Raw genomic sequence first — 20,361 nt, forward strand, 5'->3', positions numbered from 1 at the left:
TTATGCTGGATTGGTCAAACTGTAAAATAAACTGTGACGCAATGCTCATTGTATTATGAGGCAAGGTTGACAACTGCACATTCTTGCTAAAAAATGCCAAAGTTTATTTTATAAAATAGCAGCAGAAAATGCTTTGCCTGATATTAGTAATTATCACTGTGATGTAGTTCAGAGAATTGAAATGTACCTATGTATTTGAAATCTGCAAATGTGATTTGTGTGATGACTGGTTTATGTAAACATATTTTTAATAACAGTTGTATCTTGTACTACATACACAGACCTACCTAGTGTTTCAGTGTTAACAAGGTCATCGCACCTGAGCATACAGACACACGCTGTCTTGCTTCTTGGAAGGATTGCCACAGGCTGCAGTTGATTCATTCTCCATAAGAGACACCAAAGTGAGAATACTCTCACCCTCAATATGATAAAAGTATGGCCTCGTGATTGACGACAGAAGGAAGTAGCCCGTTTCCATTCATGCGCTCAGAATCGGAACTCGACCCGTCCTGACAACGCTTTAATCGTGCCATCTTCCGCATACATGGATTCCTACACTGTGCGCATTCAAGTAATAGCCAGCTCACCACTCCCCTCCCACTTGGGCTCCCGGTTGGGACCCATGTGAGTATCTTTTTCTTATCCTTTGCACGGTGCCACACCCTCTGCACGAGCCGGTCCATTACCCTTCAGGTGTCCCTACGATCATAGGTCCTGAAGAGACCCTACACTGCACACAGGGTCGAATGCCATCGACAAGTTGCATAAATGAACCATTGTTTACCAGCACTGATCACTGTATCTAGCGCTGTTTACTGTACATATATATGTTAAAGGTCGTTTATATGAAGCATTGGAAATCTTGTATATGTTTCACATATATGTCACTAATTTTCTAGGTTCTGTTTTTCACTGGGACACCTCTCACTCAGAACTATATGTTCAAAGGTGTTACTTTGTAACAGTATTTCATTTCAAGGATTATATAAATATTTTTTTATTAAAAAACAAATCAGAGGTGTATTTGCTTCCTTCTCTCCCCAATATCACTATAATCCAATATATTGCCGTTGTGCCTATATACGTTGAGATTACTTCATTAAGTGTCTACAGGAGCCTTTTGTCTTTTGATAATGTCTTTGGTTTGGGGCAGCTTCATAAAGCAGAGCAATTGTCAAGTCAAATATACTTTTATTTGATTTCGTTAAAAATCGTGAAAGGTTGGAAGAACTATCGTGGAACATAATACTTTGAGTATACATTTAAAAACATATTATAAAAAAGGCAACTAGGTTGTGACCACAAGCGATAAACTACTGGTAAAAATAAAAATATTGACAGGTATATCAGTGCAATTGGAAATGTGTAAACAGATTGTTGTTACGCAACTTGAATAAAATTCCCTAATTTGTCCAGTTCTTTTGCCGCGATTTTCCAGAAATGTATGGCTCTACAAGACAATTGAATCAACGACCCTCCAAGACACTTTATCACTGCTGCTCTACATGTTCTTTATTGTTCCTTCCTTAAGGCTTCCCGAAGGACAGTTTTTTGGGTTTCTAATAGTGCAGGGCAGATACATAGTAGATGTAATAATGACTCATCCCTTTGTCCGCAGAGGCGACATTGCTTGGATGGCCATGTGTATTTCCATTTCGGGGTCAAATCCTTTGAGGGAAATGACCCCATTCATAGCAGCGTCAGATAGTGCTTTTTCTGATTAGAAAAATGTTCAAACAGGTACGGTTGGGGTTTCCGTGTCTGATAGGCATCTATCACTGCCCAAGCATGGTGTTTTTTCGAAAAGGCAATTTTATCCGTTAGTAGAGAAATCTGTTTGATGGCTTTATTCATGACGGATTTAAAACTGGGGTACGTTGAAGGATTAAGCCAGGCCTCCTCTAGCTGTAATGCCGAGAGAGATTCCTTCAAAACTGTAGTGATAGAGTTGGTTAGCCTTGCTTGATTTTCGATCTCTACGCAGCAATAGTGGGCGAAGGTGTTGTCTTCTGCTTCCCTCATCCTCCAATAATATTTTACTAGTGCACCTTGTCTGGCCGGGATCTGATTTTTTAATACATATTCTAGTCGGATTTGTGCTTGGGAGATATCTTACGGAATTAAAAACAATCTCTTGAAAAAGGTGGATTGTGCTGTATTTAAAATTATGGCATCTTTAATGTTAAAAAATTCTGAGCCATAAGATATGGAAGGTAGAAATCACTTTTAGCAGGTGGCCAGTAGAACAGCCTATAAACTTTTTTGTTAACAACAATTGTTTGGCTTTCATGCGTCCTTGGTCCAAATGTAGCTTAAAGTTGAGATTGCAGTCCAATTGAAAACCTAGGTATTTGTATGAAGCGACCCGGGTCAGTGGTTGGTCATCGAATTTCGGGGTAAATTTACGATTTTTGTTGTTTTATTATATTTAGAGAAGCACATCACCTTTGTTTTTTGATAGTTGGATCGTTAGTTGGGCCAAGGTGGTATAAACTCCTAATTCCGTAATCAGTCACTGCAGGCCTACAGGAGTTTGTGCTAGCAAAACAATGTAATCAGCATATTGGAGACATTGTGTCGGTATTTTGCCCAATTTTGGGGGGTCAGCTTGGATTAACCGAAGATGCTTGTCCAGGTCGGAGATGAAGATGTTAAAAAGGCAGGGGGCTAACACACACCCCTGTTTTAACCCGTTGAGTGTTGGAATCTTGTTGGTTATACTTCGCCCATCTCCTTTCCTAATTTGGACCCACGTGTGCGAGTAAAGATTCATTATGGCCTCCAGGAGCTTGGTTGGTACCCGCCAGCTTTGCATTTTTGCCCATAACTTTGCTCTCGAAACCTTATCGAAGGCCACTTTGAGATCGATAAAGCACGCGTACAAGGGTCTGGATTTTGCAAAGGCTTGATTGGTTAGGAGAGTGACCGCAGAAATATTCATGAGGGTACCCATCCCTGCCCGGAATCCGGTTTGCGTGTGAGATATAAGGTTGGTTCAGCTGACCCAGTCCTCTAAATCTACCAAAGGGTTCGATGCGTATATTTTTGCCTCCACATCAATTAATGCAATCAACCTATAGTTGGATGGATCAGAGCGTGGGCCCGACTTGTAAATTGGATTTAGAATACTTCCTCTCCAGGAGTCAGGGATCAGACTGTAGGAGATGCCATGAGTAAAAAAAGGAGTAAGTAGGCCGGACCAAAATGAGGGATCATGCCGAAACAGGGCGTTTGGCAAGCCGTTGGGCCCTGGAGCGCCCTCAGATCGTATATTTTTTTATGGTGTTTAAGACTTGTTCTTGTGGAATCTGCAAAGAGATTTCAGGTGATTCGTGTGTCAACATGTCATTGACTAGATCTGCACCAACGGCCCCCTTCCCTATTGGTGTTCCATGCTTTAGGGTACTTGAGAATGGAGTTTCGTTATCGTTAAGATCGATATGTGCTCTCCATGTAACCTCCGTTCTATCCCAGTTGTGATGTTGGTTCCTGCCGTGTGACAGTTAGTTGATGTGTTCACAGAAAAGCTTAGAGTCCTTTTGTTTATAGGCATGGAGAAGTTTCACTCAGATGTTTTCGTGGAACTCTTTCTTAGCCAACTTAGTATCCCTTCTTAGCACTTTTCTTGTTTCTGATATTAAGAGCAGGAGTTCCCAGGGTGGGGCGGGTGGGGGGGACTGGGCCTTGGGTTCGTAGTTGTCTTAGGCACTTGTTTAATTGCTGTTTTTGCTTCCTCAGACTTTTAGTGAACCACACTGCCCCTTTTGAACTTCTTGCTTTATGGCCGTAGGCATGGTTTGAGAATTTGTTATTTAATTCCTGAATGAAGGACTCCCAGGCCTTTATATTCAATGGTTCAACATTGAATCTCTCGAAAAGACTGGTGTATGCACCCGTGATATCCTCAATGCTATCCTTTTTCCAGCTGAGATGTTTTAGGTTGTAGCATTGTGTTGGAAGAGACATCGCGTTGTCTTTGGCTGGATTTTACGGTGTATCCTAACAGCGTGAAGGACTGTGGCTGATTGTCACTTTCCGCCCTATCTATGATTTGAAAATTCACAATGTACGGGAGAAGATCATGATCCGTGAAGGTGTAGCGGGCTGGGATAACAGGGAGAAGCGATCTTTTTTTAACTTGATACCCCATTTGGCAAATGAATCCCTCTGCTGCCAAATCTGCTCGATAAGGGAGTTATCAACTAACGTAGCTGTTGTAGTTTCTTGACCCATGGAGTACGAGTTCTGTTTGAACTCTAAGCTTTCAATGTCACTAGTGTTGATATGACTCAGGGGAGAAAGGGCTTTAAATAGTTTAAGCAGTACGCTTCTATTAAGAATGTCATGGGTTCCCCTTGAGACATATTGGGGAATGAAGACCAGTTTGTTGTTTTTAAAGAGATCGCACTGTGACACGTTGTCTGAACTCTTTTCCATTATATTCTTATCCACCGTGAGCTCCAAGAAAGTCAGAGGTGATTTCAGGAAGACATGTGTATTTTTTTGAGTGAATTTCGTGATCCCTTACATGGGCGACTTAGTTACCTCCCTGACTTTGGCTGTAAGTTAAATACAGATTTCGACTTTCTTCTCTAACATCTTCCTTGACCAAATTGAGCTTGCGCCGGCAAGTTATCCTGAATTCTGTCGAGGTGCTACCTGACGCTGATATAGGTTTCGCAATTTGTGTGACCTGGATTTTTGAGTTTTGTTTCTCTTTCCTTGCGGGACGTTTGAATAAACTATATATTTTTTCAGGTGGGGATTGCACTCTTGTATTATGATTTGAACTACCAGGAATGATGGACGAGTTAGATGATAGTCTTGATTGCTCCTTATAACTTGTCTGCGTGGTAAGGCATTGCTTTGCTGATTGTATCCATGGTATTTAGCAAGAGCGGCCAAACTAAAGATGTTGGTGAACGACTTTGTTCTGCTGGTGTGGAACGAACATGATGTTCCCGGTAAGGAGGGCACTCTAAGGGTGAATCGCTCAAAGGGCCGAGAAACCTACTGGGTAATTCCTTTTTCTTTTGGGTAGGTGACATTAGAATAGTGGTTCTCCAAGTTATTAGGTTTAGATGACATCCCAGCGTATGATGTAGACAGGCGATGTTCCTGGCCAAGGTGCTGTTCCCCTTCCAATGGATGGAGATAGGAGTCTGACTTGTCTTGAATATTGGTGTTTGTATTAACGAACCCCTGCACTTCGGGGTGATGGACTCTCACTGACATAAATGGCTTGCCAAAAGGACTCGAGAAGTTTGTGTTCGTCTGATGCGTTAGGTCAGCTTCATTATATCCATCGTGTCTACAGTGACCAGATGCAAATTGTTGTTGCTGCTGACAAAGGATGTCTGAAGAGGACAAGTGGTAGTGAATTTGTGCCTCAATGACATGAGAGTTGTTGCTTGGCTAGTTTCCAGAGAGTGGAGAGCTTTAGATTTTAGACCTTGGAGACTCGGGACTACTTTGTTTATGGCACAAATTGCTTCCAATCCCTTATCCTGGAGTTCTTTCCTTTTGCTCTCTCTACTGTTGATTCTGTCACTAAGAGGGTTTGTATTGGTCTCGCTTTGAAGATCTGTAGTGTTAATAGTTGTATTTGTGTCTTTGAAGGGCTTAAAATCATACGACGATAACAAAGAGAGGGTGAGGGAAAATCACTCTTGATCCCCCTGGCTTAATAAATCAACAACGAAAGAGTGAACAGGGGAAGGAGCAAAACTAGGAGTAACAGCGTGGGCAAAAACCAAAATAATGTGTTAAAAGAACCCTCACTCACCAACCTAGTTGGTGACATGCTTCATCATCGGGTTCCCACCAGAGAGGTTGAGTGCCTCTCTGGTGTGCTGCAACGCCTGAACTACAGCGGAGCTGGTTTTTGAATGAAAAGGGAGTGAAATTTAAAAGGTGAATGGTTTTAACCAATAACCAATTTAATCCTGGTAAACCAAAGACCGAATAAAAACAAGTGAGTTGGACAGGAGCCGGCCAATTAGGTAAGACAGGGCTCGTCCGAATCAAGGAGAGGGCTTAAAATCATGACAACGCCAATTTTCCTCAGTGGTTTTGATGGCTACTTTAAAAAAAATCAGTAATCAATGCCCGTTTGATGCTGTTGTGGCAAGAATAATGCCTGGTTGGAGCCGTACTAGTAGCTTTCTTACTTCCTACATGCTTGGCTTGTGGAGCAGACTCTGTGGCTTTTTTGTTATAATTGGCATGGTACTTGCCATAGCTGATGTAACATCCAATGGAGCTCACCACTCGTGCCATGCTTCTATATCTTCTGTATTTGGAGGACCAGGCTCTGCGGAGGACATTCCGGGAGAGTTGCGCGTGTGGACCAGCCAACAGAGGCTATACTCTGAAAATGGTGTCACAGATAATAAAGGGAACCACAGGAAAGTGATGGGATGAAAATTAAAAACAAAGCAACAGCTGCAGCTAGTGCGATGCAACAGCAATATACAGAGGGTCAATCCTTTCTAATAACGGACTGGACCAGGTAGCAGCTGTACCACCCAAATAGGATAAAACAAACATAACCTTTGATTATTCATTGGGAAAACAAGCCGGCTTACACATCAAGTGTAACGAACACTTGTTTATAAAGGTGACAAATTTAGTTGAATCACCTGTGAATCGCTCAGGACAAGACAATGGTATAGTGTGGGGGGTAGTAACATGAATAACAGAGGCACCTGCTCCCTCACTAGTTCCAGATAGAAAAGTACTCTCTGAAGACTCTTTCGCTTTTGGCATTCTCAGGTGACCAGGGCCCATATTTTCCTTTCTCTGTAAGGTATCTATCCTTCGAGTCTAAGCCTGAGTTGACTAGTTCCAGTTGCAGATAGAAAAGTACCCTCTGAAGACTCTTTCGCTATTGGCATTCTCAGGTGACCAGGGCCCATATTTTCTTTTCTCTGTAAGGCATCTATCCTTCGAGTCAAAGCCTGAGTTTCCTTCTGCAGACTCCTAATCATATGGGCCAGGTAAGCTAGAGTTAACTTCCTTGTCTCCATTTTACACTGAGGAGAAAAATCTTCGTGGGCTCGTCGTACTGTCAAGACCTGACCAGGTAATGTTTTCGCATGAGTGAAGTAGAAGGCTACCAGAAAAACCCCAACCACCTAGTTAGGCTGAGAAAGTCCCTTTAATTAGGAACTTGCAGGTACAGTAAAGATGTTCTCAATATTTGCAATCAATTAAACATTACTTCTTACTTCACATACAAATATTGTTTTCCAAAAACATTATAATTAAACATGTACTATAAGTGAATGCAGCCTTGTTCAATGATGTACTCAAATACCATTCATATGCCCCAAAAGGACCCGAAAAATGTCTAATATATATTCCGTGTCTCACTGACAGGTCATAAAACAACCAAACAACTCAGCCCCCGAAAACCAAGAACACAACGGGGTAAATTAAATTCCTTCAAAATAATGAGAGCACAGCCATGCGTTACCCAAAGGAGTCTTTCAAGACCTTTTTGTACTTTTTAAAAAAATGTCTTCCATAGGTTTCGTCGATAGCACTGTGGCAACACAAGAAATAAAACCAGGAGCTGCTCCAGGAACCCGAGCACACCGCAACAATCCACTCGACGTTGACACGGCAGAAAATAGAGTGACAGCAACATCCCAGAAACTCAGATGCCATGGAAGGACGTCAACCGAGGCACAGCCAGGTAAGTTCACTGAACGGAAGACGTAGGATGGACACGAACCGGAGCACCACCTGGGAAGTCTGTTGAGCACAGACAGAGCCACCTTGACAATGAGAAGCTTCCTGCAGAGTAGCGTGCAAGTCCTCTTAAGGGAGCTGCAATAGTCTGGACCTTTACTCGGGTAGGTCTGCCACCATCAAGACAAACAATGTTCTCTCTTTATTCTCCTTAATATTTCTGCAGCTTTTCAACACAAAGCAGAACACTGCACGTCTTTCTATTGGCACTTCGAGTTTGACTGGCTCTTAGTTTTCATACTAGCTCACCAGTCACTAACATTCTGCCTCATGGGATGGCCAACAGTCATCCGCTTTCCTCCTCCTTTAAAGAGCATTTGAGAGCTCAATACTTAGACATCGCATTGCCTTTTCTCCACCTATGCTATCCACTATTCTTCCTCATTTCAGTTGTTTGGGCTAACCAGCCACTTCTATGCCAATGACTCCCAAACCTTCATCTCCTACAATTCCTACGACCCAGCCCTACATTATTTTATCTTTGATTGTGTCACCTCTGTTGAGTATGAATGCCATCTCATTTCTTAGATGTTAACATTTTCAAGAATGAAACATTTTTCTTTCTTGCTCCCTTTCCCTGCCTCTGTCCAACATCCATTCCCTTTTACTCCTGTGTCTCGCCCTTTTCCACGCTAATCTTGGGCTATTTTCTTATCACTGGCCTTGTTTACCCATTGCTGCTATGGCTTGCTCTTGCCTTTCAAGATGCACAATGCCAGTCAAATTTGATCCATTCTTTCATTTCACACTATAAAGATTCTGAACAACTTCTGCTAGCAATATTGGCCTTCCCTTTTAGATGGCCATCCAACTAACCACTTGCTCCTCTACAATTCACATTTAGCTCTTACATTACTGTTTAATCGCCTGTCCTGAACACCCACTGCCTCCATTTCCGCCTTTTGCTCTCTTCCTTAATATGCATTCTCTTTTGATTGCTCACTATTGTCTTCAAATGTATTAATGGCATAGCCTTCCCTTACACCTCTTCACTTTTCTTTATATGTTTTCAACAATAATTTCTATTCTGCTTAGCTGTTCCTACTAGTAATCCTTTCATCAGTTTGTGTGCAATCCCATTTGTAATCTTCATCCTTCTGCCCCTAAGCAGAAGGCCAATCCTCTCCTTATCTACTCTGCCTCTATACAGCAGTCCTTCCATCTACTAAAGGATCACCTCCTTTCACTCCTTACTCACCATTGTCTTTTCTTGCCTTGTTACCTCATATTGTATTGAATTTGCAATGTTTGTATTCATTTACTGTGAAGTGCTTCACTAAAAGTTATACAAATAAAAAAATGAAAATGTTGCTCTACAATAGGAAGACAAGAAAGAGAAGAGGAGAATTTGCCCTTGCACCTCCTTCCATCCACGAGCAGTTGAATAGCTCTTAGTTTCTTTCTCGGTGCTCCTCTGCAGCCATTATGACCAGAGCTGAACGTATAACAGCCACCTGGAGAGGATTTTACTCACAGCCACCCTCCTAAAATGCATTGCATGATTAGCAAGTGTGAAATTTCATTGAGTCATGAAATTCACCAGAGCCGTTACCAAGGAGAGTCAGAATATTAAGGTTCCGTTCTCTACCATGAAGCAAGCCAAAAGGGAATACATTTGAGTGATTCAACTCCCAACAATTCTGTACTAACAGTGATTTAAAAAAATCTGATTTTTTGATACCTCCAGTTCAATTATGCCTCTGGAGCAAGGGCTTACTGATAAATGCCCAGCTTTAAAACACATTCATCGTAAATGAATACAAACACTTTAAGAGATTTGCTGGTGAGCCTGGGTAATGCATATTTCTGTAATTCTATGCTCCACAATAGATTTCTTCAGAAACCTTCTAAGAGCTGTTTGCCCTCTGAAAGTGCCTTGCTACTACTTACCAAAGTGGGCCCTAATTAAGTTGAATGGGCATGGGTGTTTTTCAGTCCTCAATTAAAATAAAGAGTACACAATGAATTAAAAGAAATTTGAGTATTAAACGACATTGGCTGTTAAAAGCCAGAGAAAGCATCAACAAAGTGGAATTGTTTGGAATGTACTTCTGTTTCATTAGCTAAGTCTGCAATAATTACATTTTTGCAAGCTGATGAGCTGCAATGATAAAAGAATACATAAAAGTGCACATTTAAATTTAGTAATAGTGTAATCCAAAAATCTTTGGACACAATACTTTAACATATAAGCAAATCAAAAAGTGACGGAGGCAACCCAGAAATATGAAATATGGAAATTATAAACTTCAAATGTGGACCTTGTCAAAATTAGTGAAAAAACAATCATCAGAGCCTATACTAAAACAGTTCTGCTCACCCACACCGATCATATCAAACAAATCTAAAAAGTACTCATATTATTGAACCAATACAGGACTAGTCGTAAGTAGCACTTTTCAGATAAAATAACATTTTCCTTTTCACTCTATGTCGGCGTTTTCATTCAATCTATACCTTTTCCCGAGTGGTTGGGAACCGTAAATAAAACGTCACTCTCTCTTGGTATGGAATGCAGCATGCTTTCATTCAAAGGAACAATGTAACGTGAATGTCTTTTCACAATGAAGTCTTCATTGGCTAGGATTTCCAGCACCACAGTCTCCTCTTGTTCAACCTGTAAGAAACAATGACGTGCCAGTGAAACACATTCAATACTACTTATCAAGATATGTTTTTCTGCATCATATATACATTACATTACATTTTTTAAAAAAATCATCATCATATTTCTAGGTTCTAAGAAAAATGCTATTTCTAAAGTCAGGTCAACAGTAAAATGTTATTTCTGAAGTTGGCACTTGAGGACACATTTTGTCCATTTCAACATGCATTCGATGACCAAAGGAAAATTAATCCTTAATCAGGGAACACTAGGTGGATGCTATACAGATTAGGAAGTAGAATACACGCTTCTTTCGTTTTGCACCTGAAATCAGCTCATAGACATGACACAGCAATGACGTGCTTTGGAGTTTCTCAAGTTTCCATAATGGGCAAGCAACAAGATTCACAGAAGTATACTTTCAATGCGGGGAGAAAGCTACCCACAAAAGGTTATTTCATTGATTAAATCACTGACTGCCCAAACACAGCATCAGATGACTGGCCACATTGCACTTCCTCTGCTGCCAGTTCACTCTTTTTTCCAGCTGCAGGTAGACCTTTTTCACATCTAGTATAGGTATTTTTTGGAAGCTACAAAAGTTGTTCACTGCTTGAGGACTTTTACAGGTTTCATGGGGCTGCTAGCAGTGCCCCAAGCGGGGCATGTGCAACATCTTCCAACTGCTTGTCAACCCCCACCTCCTTATGAAGCATTTTAAGCCAGGAGAGTCACTGAAGTTCACGAGAGTGAATTGATGCCTTTATTCTATTATTCAAGGCTTGTTTCAAAGACAATTAATTTTATTCACCTTAAGAGGCGTTAATGTTGGCAAATCACTGCCACTGGAAATTGTTGGCCTTCAGGAAGAAACTATTACAGAATCCGAGCAAGCAGAAGGACATTCTAACCATTGTTTGTGTAGCTTAAACTGCAATGTTTAGGGTGAGGTGATGGAGAATTCAAAGGAAAGTTCTTGAATTGGAAGGTAAAGTCTTTTAGAAGGACAACAATTTAAAGGTACTGCGAACCTCAAAACTGGGGGTACTTCAACAAGACCCCACTCAGGCTACATTTTTGTACACACTTTGGAACAGGGGTCTATTCTCAGCATCAGACACCCATAAACAGACCACAGCAGGACATGGAAACGTACATAGATGCTGCCCATAATTTGGGAAGGTGGAGAGGAGAAGTTAAGATCTTTTTTTCCCTACCTACATGCACAAGATCCTAATCTGAGATTTTCTGAAATACATAGACGTTATCATATCTTTAGTTTGGATTTAGATATGGAATCTGTAATGGGACCATGAAAACCAAAATACACTTCAAAGGAACAGAAAGGAATGCACTGCTAAACTTTCAAAGTTATAACATTTGTGCTTTAAAGGTGAATCTTGGGTGCTATCTGTGTGGTTAAGGCACGCGTCATAAAGGAATGCATGGCAAAGGATGCATCCCATGACAACCCAGATGTAGGTCTCATCATGTTATGGTCTACTTTAAAGCAGTCCATTGAGGCATGTTCATGCCCGAGGCTTCTCGCCAGAAAAAAAGGTGAGATCACGGAAGGAACTGGAATCACAGCTTAAGGCCATGGGATGGAACACAGACATATTGCCTCCTCTAAACTTTGAAGTAAAACCTTAGTGTTGCGCTTCCAGGTGAAAGCCTTAGGCAAAGAAGAAAAATACCTTGTTGTGGACCTAACAAAATATTTACTCATCTCGCATTAAGGCGGGTAAGCTGCTGGCTTCTTAATTGAAGGCGAAGGTTGACATGGTCAGAGTGAAAACAGTCAGACCCAGTGTATGGCCAGTTTCGGAAGATAGAGAAGTTGAATATTCATTCTGCGATGTCTATTCATCATTATATTCTAGGCATAAGAAACTGGATTATTGGTTTAGGACGGTGGAAGTACTACTCGGGCAAAAACCACAATCCTTGTCAGGGTGAACCACAAGTCACTAGATTACTCTGTGGTTAACCCTCTGGTAGCTTTTCACAAAAGTAGTCATTCTTACCTTAGAGTAACTGTCTTAAGTAAGTATGCAGCATATAAACAGTAAGTAAAAACACAATAGAAGATACATTTAGGAAACTAGAGTAAATTTTTATAAACAAAATGACACCAAAATGACAGAAATCTTATCAATTTGAACTGGAGATGTGGAATTTGAAAGTTTTAGGTAAGTGTAGTGCGTAAAAGCACAATGCACCACTTGCAGTCATCTGGTCGTGTTAGATCAGGGGAAAGTCGCAGGTTCAGGCCAATTGTGATGGAGCATGGACTGGATACAGGGACCAGTTTAGTCTTGCTGAAAAAGTTACCTTCTCAAAGTCTGGCACGAAGAGTCCAGAACCTCAGAATTTCTCAGGAGATGCTCAACTGATGCCAGCCACGGGGCCAGTACCTTATAAGGCACCTCTTGTGTATTAAGAACTCACTACAGCAGAAGGCAGCAGGTCTCAGGCAGGTCCAGTTGCAGGTCTAGGCGGGGCCAGTTGGGCAGTTGCAGGGAGGCCTCTGGAGCTTGTTATGTCCCTGTAGCTCAGAAGAGGAGGTCAGCCAACTGACACCTGGAGCCAGTCAGGTTAGCATGGCATAAAATGAGCAGTTCCAGTCTTTCTTCTCAGAGAGCAAGGCAGGCCTCAAGCAGCAAGGCATTCCTAAGAAGAACAAGGCAAGCCACAAGCAACAGGTCAGTCCTCTGGGGAACAAGCTAGGCTTCAAGCAGCAGGGCAGTCCTCTGGGACCAGCAGGACAGTCCTCTGGTAGCAGCAGGGCAGTCCTCTGAAAAACAAGGCAGGCCTAAAGTAGCAGGGCAGTCCTCTGGGGAACAAGGCAGGCTTCAAGCAGTAGGGCAGTCCTCAGGAGAACAAGGCAGTTTTTCTTCTGTAATGTCCAGAGGTCCAGGAGTGTACTGATGACTGGTTCAGGAGGTCCAATATTTATACCTGATGCCACCCTTTGGAGTGGGGGAAACTTCTAGTCCATCCCTACATTTGGCGCTAGAAAGTTTCTTCCTTAACCTTTCTTCACCAGCCTAGGCTCAAAAAGGTCTAGGGTGCCAAAAAACTGGAGCGAAGTTCCTTTGATAGTGTACTGGAAGCAGCCCTTGGAAATGTAAATAGGACAGGGCACAGCTCCGCCTCTTCCAACCTGGCAGGAAGACCCTCTACTGGCTTCACCTAGGTCCTACTACTCACTATCTTGGCCCAATATGCGTTCCTGGTGGGGGAATAATTAACAGGCCCAGGCGGTGGGAAATTCCTAGAAGGCATCAAAGTTTAGGGCAGGAAAATGCGAAGTTTCTAAAAGTAAAAAGAACAAATGATGAACAAGTGATGGACGGAATGCTGAACAAATATTTTTCTCACCATGCCACCTCAGTTTGGACCCAGCCATGGGCAAATCAGTCTTGGCCCACTGTCCCTCAAGTGTACAGCCCAGCCCAAACTGTCAAGCCAGGTCCTCCCTGGACCAGAAACAAGTATCCTGGTACTGGTTTCGGAGTATCACCCCATATCAGCCAGGCTAGCTTGAAATCTGTGGCACAGTGAGCATGCAACCCACTTCTAACCATACCCATCCCACTTGGGGCAACAAAAGCAAAAAGAACAAATGATGGACGGAACGCTGAACAATTCACAAATCACAAGTCACAAATATCTGAGTTTAATCCATTGTTCTTTTGCTCACCACACCACCCCAGTTTGGACCCAGCCATATGCAAATCAGTCCAGCCAGAACTCCCAAGTCAGGTCCTCCCTGGACTGGAAACCAGCATTCTGGGACAGGTTTTTGCGTATCACTCCTCATCAGCCAGGCTAGCTTGAATCTAGTGGCGCAGTGAGCACAGGACCAATAGATCCATCAAGGTTGCCTCACAGTTCCAGGGGGGAGCGACCAAATCCTTGGAGGACATAAAAAAAAACAGTATAACTTACCGAAGCAAAGAGGTTTGCATGCTTACAAGTTCTTTATCGAGGTGCAGCCTCTCTTTGCTGGGTCCAGATACTTTGTCACTTTTGTCCGACTACAGATAGAGCATTCTCAGCACTGATAATTACCTTGTACTAGGTGTAAATCTTATAGAGTTCTTTGTTGGACCCTCATGGGCCATTAATTTTTATCTAATTTTTGATGATAGAACAGGACCATGGAGAAATGTCTTCCCTGGCTTCAAAATTCCCCAGTTCTTTCTGATAATCTACTTGATTAGATGACTAAAGAAAGTGAAGACTGCTGTATCTCTTTCCTGTACTTCCCTAACTATGGAAGATAGGAACTATTTTCCTACAGTTGTTCCTAGCTCACTTTTGCGCACCCTTCTCTATTATTTTGGAGGTAGCTCTTTGGTCTGCCTTTTCACTTGGCCATACTGTGTCGCAGAAATTGTGACATCAGAGCAGTTACGCCAGTCTCTGGGGAAAATGCCCAGAGAGGTGATTCCCCTTCAGTTTTAAGTTTTATTGATTTCCTTCCTTGCACATACTATTGCCTACAATCACTGGCATTTTGAGGGATCTGGTAAGCTGTTTGCCAATCAGGGCACTATGTGATCATCTGCCCACCATTGGAAGGCATAGTAGTAACACTGCTGGGTATCTAGGTACTCAAACTTTAAAAGTTCTGTCTAGTTCTTTAAGGACTTATTTCCACTATCTATGTAATTTGGGACAAACCCATAGCAAATATGATGAAGTGCCAGTTGCACCACAAACTGGCCAGCATATGGACAATTATGTCTGGTCCCACTCTGGGATATGATACCATAATGTGAGGATTTTGTAGAATGTTTCTCTCAACTTCACACATTTGGGAACTGTTTGTGTTTTTATCATGTAACCGCTCCCAGCTTTCACTGAGCTGTCTCTGCCCAATTCCCACTCCCACACTTCTGCGCTGGTGTTTTGTTGGTAAGGCATGGACTTAGGAGGTGTCTCTTCAGATGGGCTATAATGTGTTGGTCACGTAGCCCATTTTTCAATCATTTTCCAAAAACCCTGAGGGGACGAGATGCCCTGCCTTTAATTGAGGGGTGTGTCACTCGATAAAGAACTTGTAGAAACTTTATGGTTACATTATGATTTCACGAATCATGGTGATATGTTCTATATTCATACGTTTTGTTATTGCAATGGACGACATAGCTCACCCGCTTTACGTCGGTTCTTGATTTTCACCACCATGTTGCTATGACATTATCATCAAGTACATGTTTTCAAGTTATGTACAAATATAGGTTTTCAATTTCTTTTGTAATACAGCCTTGAAAAAGTCGCGGGATTACATTCCCTTGTTGCGACGAAACACGTGTTGGCTGGCTGTTATGTACCATACAGAAGACACCTAATGAATAAAGAACCACCTAGAAGAGAAGACTAATTTATTTCTTCTGCTAACTGATTTGAACTGTAAATGTGAAAACACGAAATAACTTTTACGTTGTGACACGAGGGCGTGTGCTAAGGATTGTTTGCATAACTGTTTAGAGCAAAGGCTCTTAATTCTGGGAAGTCAGGCGGTACTTCCCACCTTATAGCACCGTCAAACTACTTAGCAAGAAAACAGATAACGTATGTGAAGTTTCCCTGTGGCGCCTTTACCTAAACCCAAAACCCCAGTGACAGCATTTCAGTAGGCTCGTGGCAACTGGATTTTGCCAGGACTTCAATCGTACGAAGAGGGACACCCACCCATGTGGCCAAAGTCACCCCAACATGATCGAGGAGTAGCCTCAGGAAGCCCCTGTCGCTTGATCAGCATCCTTCGGGATCTTCAGCATCCTCTATTTCTTGAATCAGAACCACTCCATTAAAACCTCTGATGGTTCGCCCATACAACCTGGAACTGGACTGGAGGCTGCTTTGACTGCGAGGTAACTGCTCAGGCAAGCATAACTGGCCACTTTGACTCACTCCCTGCTGGAATTGGTAGCCCAAAGTGGGCCGGAGAAGTAGTTTACAACTTTACAAACATTTTCAAAGTCACTGCTAACAGTGGTAGTTGCCACTGATTGTTTGAGATTAGAATGAAAAGCAGTGACTTATTATTTGCCTAATAACTGATATCTCTGGAAACCTCCGGGTATTTTATTCATTTCTGTATATAAAAATTCATAAAAGTAAGAGCTTTTTTAAAAAACTGGTGTCGGATTCCATTAGTGTTGTGTTTCTTTCTAACTTAACTGTTTGGAACTTCTAAATGCTTTGCACCTCTTCCTTTAACAAAACCTAATTGCTCAAAGCCACAGCTGCCCAGGGTTCAGATAAGGTTTTGCAAACAAGCCTGACTGGACCGAAGATGGATTTGTGTTTAATACACAGTGAGGTTGCATAACTACCCCATATAATGAACTGCCTTCCTCACTCAAAGGAACTCCAATTGGGTCTGAGAAGCCCTTGGATAAGAAAGCAGATTGAAGGCCACAAAAGCACCATCAGTAGTACAACTATAACATTGAAGTTGATATCACACTTCAGGAAAGCTGACTACAGTGCAGAATCGTTAAAGTGGACTATAATTCAGATATTGTTCAAACCACAAAAACTGGCAGAACAATGCTCATTACTCCATTTTGGTTCAAATATGGGGTTTTAATCTATGTAGCAATAGCGGGTCTTTCAATGATGATGGGGAGTAGCTTCATCTCATCCATTAAAACAACTCAATGTCTTCCCCATGTGTTTTTAAGAATTGAAATTCATTAGTATTGAGATTACTGTTGCTGGCCACAAGTCCGCCTTTGGCCCTCATGGTGGGAGGTTTCAACAACTCTCAGGAAGGAACACAAAGGGCCTGCCACTGGAAAAGGTGTTACTTTGACCTGACAGGAAGGCCAAACATAGTGTGAGTCCAAAAGGCGAGCTTCAAAGGGGAAGTAGCCTTGGAAGGGCAAATGATGGGCACACACAACAGGGGTTGCTCTTTTGTTCTGGTAGACAGGTTGGCACCGGGGACAGAAAGGTGGAAACATTTGCAAAACCAGCTTTCCACGGTGCATGTAGCCCATCGGTAGCCACAACTCTTGGGTTTGCTACCAAGCGCCATACACCAAGATAAGGGTACTGCCTTTGTGGGCAAAATATTGCATTTTGGGATAGCTAGAAGCTCCACTTTGAAGGATGTCATCAGACAGTAGGTATCCCATTGGCCGAGGGCAAGTTTTGGGCATAAAAGTGGTAGCCCTGGCACCCAGACCTCACATGTCTGCATTGGAGAGGACCGAAGAAGGACTGCCCTGCTGATCCCTGGACCAGTAAAGAGAGATGCACCAAAGACTGGACTGCACCTGATGATTCTTGGCTAGCAAAGATAGGACTGTGCTTGTGGTGCCCGGCTTGAGGAAAATTGGTCCCCGAGCCCCAAGACAGAATAAGTGACTCCAAGAGTCAGTCGGCTGACTTTCTGTTACAGCTGCAGTGACACAAAAATAGTCTTAGTGAGTTGGTATCCAAGATTGCCTGACCACCACTGACCACCGAAGACCAGCCTGGGAGATAAGTCTGGACACTCAATAGTTCCACCTGAATCTGCTAGACATGGGAAAGTTGTCAAAGAGCAATTTGATCACTCAAGACTGACAATAGCCTCAGTTAAAGGGAACAGCTGGTTTTGCTGTAACCAGAGACCAGTGCCACTAGTTTTTTGGTTGGACGTCAACCGGACGTTGAGGGACATCGACCCCTGTGGCCAAAGTCGTCAAACTGGGTTCGTGGAGCGAGGGGTAGTCCAGTAAGACCACTGTCACCGGATCAGCATCTTCAACATCCTGCATGCCTTGCATCAGGACCCCTCCATTGATGTCTATGGAGGTTCACTCGTAGAGCCTAAAAGTGGACTGAAGACTGCTTTGACTGCAAGGTAACTGTCCTACCAAGCCTCATTGGCCCATGTGACTCGCTCACTGCCCGAGTTGGTTGTCCAGATCCAGCTGGAGTAGCCGTACTAAACTTTACAAACGTTTTCCAACTAACCACTAAATGCGGTAGTTGCCAATGCATGTTTGCGATTTGAATGAAAAGCAGCGATTTATTATTTGCTTAATAATTTATCTCTCTGGAACCCTCAGTTGGAGTTTGTGCATTTTCTTGTTTGTTTGTTTATTACATGGTGAGGTCACACAACCAGACCATGTAATGAACTGCTTTCCTCACATATAGTATATCTGTTCACTTTATCTAAAGTATACACCGGGGGATTAAACACAAGAACCTCAGCGGTAGGTATGTTATTGAGCCAGTGTATGTACATCACTATATGAGCAGGGTGAGGTAGCAACCGGCAAACAGCGGACATATTGTGTAAATAGAAAGGTTTGCACCCACAGTGTCCTGTCTCGGACATCGTTGGAGCCGACGCATGTCCTTTGTGCTACAAATAAGAATATCTCCTCCTGTATATGAAGATCCTCAAGACAGGTCTGATCGAGGCCACCCTGTGTAATAGTAGGTTGTCTACATAATACAGATGTGACCATTGAGCCTGACCCGATTCACTAGATGATATGATGTGTCTCTAGAACTGTCCACATGTGATACTCTGGGAAGAGTAAGAAAATATATGCTTCAATTAAAATCACAAATATATTGGAGGTTTAAACAGCAATTTCTATAAACAGTGATGGTTGCCTTGATCTATTGTAAATGTTTATGTTTTAGTTCATTAATGTATATGTAGGAGTTTTTGTTGAGTCCTAATAAAAGTGTTGGACATGGGTTATTTAAAAACACTGAAATCAGTTAACACACTTAAAGGTCATAACAAACTGAGCTATATGTGTCACAAATATGTTTTAGCTATGGGTGTGCTGGGCAATACATTACTGATCTGACAATTTTGTATTACTAAGTAAAGAGGTACATATCTATGGGAGTGGACAACCTAGAAAAAAACACATACTTGGGAATTAGACAGAGACATACCCCCTCCCCCAATCCATCTCCCTATGGTTAGCAAAACACATCATTATTTTGGTCCACACGCACGCTATATTATCAATAAGGTATGAGGAGTAAGATAAATCAAGTGAAACATTCTATAAGTGATGAATACGGTGCTCTGTTGACACTCTGTGGTCCTGAGAATAAAATTCAGTGATTGAGTTGGTTTTCCGCTCTATATAATCCCATACAAGACCTTTGAGAAATCTTAGGTTGTCCTCTCTTGTTTTTCTTTTGCAAGGAACTTACCAGTTTCATCAAAGACAGTAAGGCTCAACAGCAATGACACGATTAAAGTTCAGGGAGTAAGATATGCACAATATTGCCATATCCCTAAAAGTAAAGTGTACAGCTTGGGGACATTAAAAGTGGGTCATAACACTTATAATATGGTTTACACTAAACACATGTCATAAATTCGTCTGGTTTGTGTGGAGGGTGGGATCAGTGTGTACCTAAGGCTTATTGTTATTCAGTGGGGCCATGAATGTGAACTTGCTTAATCTACTGGAGGTCCTCTTGCGACAAACTGTTAAGTTTATAAATGTCAAGTCATTATATAGATTTTGCCTGTGCTCTTGGAAAGCTGGCCCGGTCTGCTAGAAGAAACCCTTATACTAGATGGTACAGATAGATGTAATGTTTCTGGGTACAACACCAGTCTGTCCAACTGGGGCCTGTCTCTGAACATATTTAAAGTGGTAAAAATCAGAGAAATGTGTAGAAAAGAATTCAACGTTATTGTGCAATATTTGATCAGCACGGCAATCCTCAACGTTGCTGTACTTCATCATTTAGAAGTGTAGCATTGGTATTTTTTGTCTTATTTCATGATGAACAGATCCATGTGCATCTCTCTCCAGATGTCAAAAATCTGCCACAAGGTCTCTGGGTGCAGCTCCCAATCTGGTTCTGCTGAAAGATGCACACTCAGAGATTCTTTCATCTTACTGAGTACTCCTGAGAGATGCCAAATCAACAGATAAATGTTGTGTTGGATCAACAAGAACCACAGATGCCTGGCTTCCCTGGAGAGTACCAACAAA

At 42.2% G+C, this 20,361-nt stretch overlaps 1 protein-coding gene across 2 annotated transcripts in view; it reads right to left on the bottom strand.

Moving 5' to 3' along the window:
- GINM1 (glycosylated integral membrane protein 1) overlaps nt 1–20,361 on the bottom strand; it is a 185,834-nt gene that overhangs the window by 61,952 nt on the left and 103,521 nt on the right. For both annotated transcript variants that reach the window (XM_085612251.1, XM_085612252.1), the window contains exon 5: nt 10,216–10,375. In XM_085612251.1, coding sequence (XP_085468377.1) covers nt 10,216–10,375 — 160 coding nt within the window. The remainder of the gene's footprint in view (nt 1–10,215; nt 10,376–20,361) is intronic.

The sequence above is a fragment of the Triturus cristatus genome, chromosome 6, assembly GCF_964204655.1.
Source record: "Triturus cristatus chromosome 6, aTriCri1.1, whole genome shotgun sequence".
Lineage (NCBI taxonomy): Eukaryota > Metazoa > Chordata > Amphibia > Caudata > Salamandridae > Triturus > Triturus cristatus.